Here is a 5,947-nt window from a genome sequence, read left to right on the forward strand (position 1 = left end):
GGGCCAGGACCCCAACCAACTCTTCATGCATCCGCCCCTGGTCGCACATTCTAGAATAAAACGGTTGCACCTTTCACGAACCTATATTTTTTATCTTATCGCAGAGGAACAATACGGTGGCACGTACCACCTAACCACCTCTCTAGGTCTGTGTATGCGTTGTACAATGGGTAACATATACAACAACAAACTATACCAAAGCTGAATCAGCCTTGTCTCCTGATTTGGAAGTCTTCGTGGTACCTTGTCATCACATTCTGAGGCACAGAGTATAATACATGAGCTTAAATTTCAACTTCTTCACTAGATATTTTATCCGTCTCAAAATAAGTGTCTATAATAAAAATATATACAATTTTAATAATGCATAATTATTACACTTTTTAATTATTGAATGTCAATTTTACCTTAATAAGAGATGGTGTAATGAACTTTTTTATATCATAATTGAGGGTACAATCGAAAAGAATCCACTTTTAAGATTAATCATTTATTTAAAAACAAACTAAATTAGAAATGTAAACACTTATCTCATAATGGATGGAATAACTTTATTTTCTAAAACAAGAAGTTATCAATTCGTTCTTCTGCAATTGGTCCGAACCTCTCCGCTTGATCCAGTCAATGGGTTGAGGTTACTCATCTTAATCATCGCATTTGCAAAGTCAGTCGAAAAGGTTGCGGAATTTGAACTGTAAGTTCTCACTTGGGCATCAGTTGAACCATTATTAAATAGTTCTTGATCCGAATGTAACACACCACTTTGACTTATCAAATTACTGAAGTATGCATTGTCGAATGACGTGGGAGAAACGACGTCTAGTGGCGACAAGTTATTGTCACCTCCACTTGAAGGACAATTTGCTCTTAGCGATGTAGCAAACGACGAGTTTATGTTGTTCTCGTTATAGAGACGAGCTCGAAATACTGTGCACCTTGCTTGCCCAATTGTATGAGATCCTATATTAGAAGATGTTATATTTATCTAGTAACAGACACAAATATATCTCATAAGAAAATGGGGTAGTTGTTTTATTTTATTTATCAAAAGTATCCTTCATCATCCAAAAAACAGGATTTAAGATGTAATAGTGATAAATTTATAAATTTCAGGTCTATTCCATACATTTTATAGACCCTGAGCGAGATAAAAAAAAGGACCCTGAATAAGAATAATTTTTTTCAATATATTGTTTGTATTATACAAAATAGCATTAAATGTAAAATATACTAATAATTCATATAAAATCGTTTTTCCAAATATTATTAGACGCAAAATCAATCGATAATTGTTGCTAAATTAATATTACCTATCATATTATTTTTACATAGCATCGTCAATTCATTGTTACTGCCAGACACATTCTAGGATGTATCTTTAGCATATATAGTGACATCATTTGGATCACAATCTTAATTATTCAGAGTTCCGCTTTATATAAATCAGTTGGGTTTCCACGTCACATCATGTTAATGCTTTCATCACCATTTTAGACTTTTAGGATTAAAACAAACTTTCTAGGAAACCATTAATGTTATAATCAAAAGTATATCTTGGTTATAGTTTGAGATCTTATTCATATTTTAGAAATAAGAAAATACTTAAAATTCATACACTAAATATTATGTAATAAGGAGTCAACAATATATGGAAAAACAATTGTATTTTTGAAATTCTAAATATAAATATAAGTTAAACCGTCTCATATGTTTGGTATTTTTTTTACAGGTATGAGTTTTCTTAGTTAATAACAAAAAATTTACTATACTCTAACACAAAAATAAAAATTTATGCGGATGGAATAATAAAAAAAGTTTGTGGAAGAAGAATGATGAAGAATATATCAGTATTTTCTAGTCAAATTACTCTTAGTATTTAATAGTAGATAAAAAAACTTACTACAGAAACGATAAACAATACTATAAAAAGAACCAATTCTTTTTTTTACATATTTTCTTCTCCGATGTAATTGATTAATAGATATTAATGTAATACAAAACAATTTGTCTCTTTTATTTTTCAATTTTTTTGAACTACTACTATATATATTATATAGTATATACTGAATAACTTTAAATTAGACCTGTCTAAAATTACGTTAAAATAAAACATATTTTATTTCGGTTATTATTTTAAAAAACCCATATTTAAGAGCTTGATTTTAATGTCTTCAACAAGACATTTCAAACAATATATATAGTTTTCTAAAATCTTATTTCCAAAATGGTTTTTTCAAAGTTATAATACATTATTTTATATTAAAAAAAAAGTATTATATTTTCTTATTATTATATCAAAAAGATACTAATTTAAGCCTTTTAAAAATAGGTTCGTCAAAGTGAAAACCACAATAAAATATTTTCCATTTTGACAAAGTCGGCCATTATGAAATTGTATTAATTTTATGGTTGGGAAATGGTGCTTACTAAAATGTAACGATTTATAACTTTTTTGAAGGGTATCTCAGATTATATCTGATTTAATCTTGGTAAATTGTGATTATAAGAAAATCAACATTGATAAATTCAGTGACCACAATTGTTTTGTATGTTTGGAATCGAGCCCTGCACAGATGGAATATCCTACTACATCCTCCAGGACCTTAACCATTACATCACAACCCTTGTAGTTAAAGATTTATAAATTAAAGGCTAATTTGGGATCGATGATGAAAAATGACGTGAACAATGGGATGAAACTGAAGCGAGTGTGATCTATGCATTATATAAGATCACGTTTACAGGATGTCAAAAGTGTCTAAGTGTTTTAATAGACTGTTTTATGTAGTTAAGTCTACTAGACTAAATAATTGTTGGTCTTATGTAAAAGGGATGCCAAAAATTTATAGGATGTTTTTGGACATTTCAACAAACATTTTTGAAAACATATAAAATAAACTGTCGTGTTAGCTTTTTATATGATACTTTTGAGAAGTGTCGTATGAACACATCTTTTATAAGCCTTTTTCCAATAAATGGCATATAAAAAAATAAAAATATACTTTAATAGTGTTTTGGAATATAATGAATAACAATTTCATATTCATCATGAATGTGTTATTCATGATCAATATTCATTATAAAGATGGATGCATGGCGCCTGTGATGGTTCCAGTTTCCTATCTGAACTTCCCTTGTATATGTATAAAGAGAGATATAGGGAGAGAGAATGTTAATTACCTGATAGAGCAACCATTTCATTAGCATTAAACCCTTGGTTTGAAAAGGAGGATATGAGACCACTAAGGTTCAAAGTAGGTGCAGGAATGTTGGAATTAGCCGCACTCAAACTAGCCGTGGTCGAGTCCCTCCGGCCAAACACAAGGTTCCAACTCGGGCCACCAAGCTAAAAACCGAATGAAATGGTTATACCAATAAATTGTGTATATAAATTATTCATAGAATACGTAATTTATAAAAATCGGTTGTGATTCTTACTGCTACAACCGAATCACGGGCTGCGGTTGTTAATATATCTGCACAAGAGACAACACCAGGGCATGAACTCTCTAATTGACTTTTAATGGTGTCGATAACGTCGAATCCTCTCAACGAATTGTTATTAGGTCCCGCTGTTTTTTCTCCTGTGAAATTTGCAGTATCATCCAATAACACCGATGCATCACATCCCTTCGCAAATATGAAAAAAGTTGTAAGTTGAATGATTATACGTCTACAGTGCATCTATACAAAACAAACTTACATATAACACGCAAATTGCACTAAAATATAACCAGTTTCAAATGCTTTTAGTTTAAGGGACCCATGATTAAAAGGATGTTCCCTGAATTGTAAACAAAAGCAAGTTACTTTATGATTAAATTATACGTCAAAAAATGTAAAAATGAATTTGATGTTGATGTATATGAGAAGATATTAGTATTAAGATGCATTTAACATATACTTAGACGTCGTTTACCAAACGCTTACACGAGTAAGCGCTTACCAAATGACATTACCTCACGGAATGAATATGATAAGGACCAAAAATCTTACCCAATAAGAACGAGACAAAGACTAAGAGTCTTACCAAATGATATTACCTCTATATTGCTAAATGCATCCATACCTACTAATTTTTTTATCCCAAATATCAGCATCAAGACTTACTTTTTACATTTCAATGCATGATTTTACTTAATTTTGACATAAATAGGGGTGCATATAACAACATCATATTGTTAAATGCTACCTACTAATTTTTCTTCTCAGACACATCAATATCAAAACTTACTTTTTACATTTTTAATACATGATTTTAATCTACTTCTAACCTGAATGAATAAAGGTGGATAAAATAACACCTCCTTAGAGTTATAGTATGGGGGAGACTAATTGCACCTCTATACATTGTTAAATGCAATTCCTACCTAGCTAGCACTTTCCTTCTCATACATATCAACATCAAAACTTACTTTTTACATTCTCAATACATGAATCACTATAACAAAATCGGGTTTATAGGACACTCACAAATTCTAAGTGTCCTAATAGACCTCTTTATAGGACCAAAAAAATAAAGTGTCCTATCTAAAAGTGTTGTAATAAGTTTATGTGACGTTTTTTTTGACGTCGTAATAAGTTTTTTAGGACATTTTTCATATAAAGTCTCTCATTATCAACTTTATAGGACACTATTTGAAAACTTGTCCTACAAAAACAAATGTCCTATAAAAATTTGAGTTTATAGATTACTTTCTCAAAAGTGTCATATAAAGTTGTTAATGCGACACATTTTATTAAAAATGTCCTAAAAAACTTGTTAAGACACCAAAAAGCGTCATATAAACTTATTACAACGCCTTTAGACAGGACGTTTTATATTTTGGCCCTATAAATTAAGTCCTATAAAATGGTCTATTGGAACGCTTAAACATTAAAGATGTCTTATAAACCCAATTTTATTGTAGTGAATTGACCCGATTTTAACATTAAAAGGGATGAAAATAACATCCCGCTATCAATACGGAACAAATAATGAGAGATGAAAATGGCGTAGAACAATAGCCATATTTGGTTGATTGGGTAAAGTCAACAACCAAATACCGCGTAAAAGAAAACATGAAACATAAATAACACACGTGTTCAACCCTCACTGAATGATATTTCTTAATCCAAGTGAAATCATATGGTCAATATAAAATATTCATTAGAATAAGTGGCATGCTTAATGGTTAAGCTATTACTACCTTATTCGCTTGGTGAACTCATAAAAGGTTGGTTGGCTAGCTAATTTTAATAGAACATAGAGCCATTATAATAGAGCATAACAACATGTATAATCATAAATAAAAAAGTGGAGATCAGTGAAGACTTGCATTAACGAAGCAATCATGAAAGTGAAGTCGAAGTAGCGAAGCACCCATTCGAGCTTCATTTGAAACGGCAGAGCTCACAGCGTTTGATATAATAGAGCTGAAATTAGCGCATGAGGTCGCGTAAAAGTTGGCCGAAAGTTGACCTGAGGCCGTCCCGAGCAAAACCCATAAACAAGATATGTATGTTACTATGACATACGAGTAAGAAGACGGCGAATGAGCCATGAGTTTTACGCTTACAAGAATGATGAACAAAGGAGATGTATAGAGAAAGAAAATGAGTTGTGTTGCTTAGAGAAGTGTTTATATGCCTGGAGATGTGTATATATATATAAGGAAAGTAGATGGTGATTTTGTAAATAACTGAAGGCATCTATTACAGCTGTAATTTCTTAGAGATAATGAAAGGTTAGATTTTGTAATTTTATGATTCAACCAATTCTTTTAACTTTTTTTATAATAGAGAAATAAAAAGTATAAATATTGACAAGATATTTACATTCCATTTTTAGCAATTTCTGTCGTGCAGATTTGAACAATAATTTAGAAAATTGTTACATAAATTTATTTTATATATAAGATATTAAAAATGTTTAAGTGTCTTAATAGACTGTTTTACAAGACATTAG

General features: G+C 30.5%; 1 protein-coding gene across 1 annotated transcript; it reads right to left on the reverse strand.

The window, feature by feature from the left end:
• Nucleotides 1–412: 412 nt before the first annotated feature.
• LOC112512723 (cationic peroxidase 1-like) lies at nucleotides 413–5,695 on the reverse strand. The gene is made up of 4 exons (XM_025118836.1): nucleotides 5,319–5,695; nucleotides 3,439–3,630; nucleotides 3,181–3,346; nucleotides 413–960 (listed from the first exon to the last, which is right to left on the reverse strand). The coding sequence occupies exons 1-4, from the start codon at nucleotides 5,541–5,543 to the stop codon at nucleotides 575–577; spliced, it is 969 nt and encodes a 322-aa protein (XP_024974604.1). The 5' UTR covers nucleotides 5,544–5,695; the 3' UTR covers nucleotides 413–574.
• Between the last annotated feature and the right edge of the window lie 252 nt (nucleotides 5,696–5,947).

The sequence above is a fragment of the Cynara cardunculus genome (assembly GCF_001531365.2).
Source record: "Cynara cardunculus var. scolymus isolate 2C chromosome LG 5, CcrdV1, whole genome shotgun sequence".
NCBI lineage: Eukaryota > Viridiplantae > Streptophyta > Magnoliopsida > Asterales > Asteraceae > Cynara > Cynara cardunculus.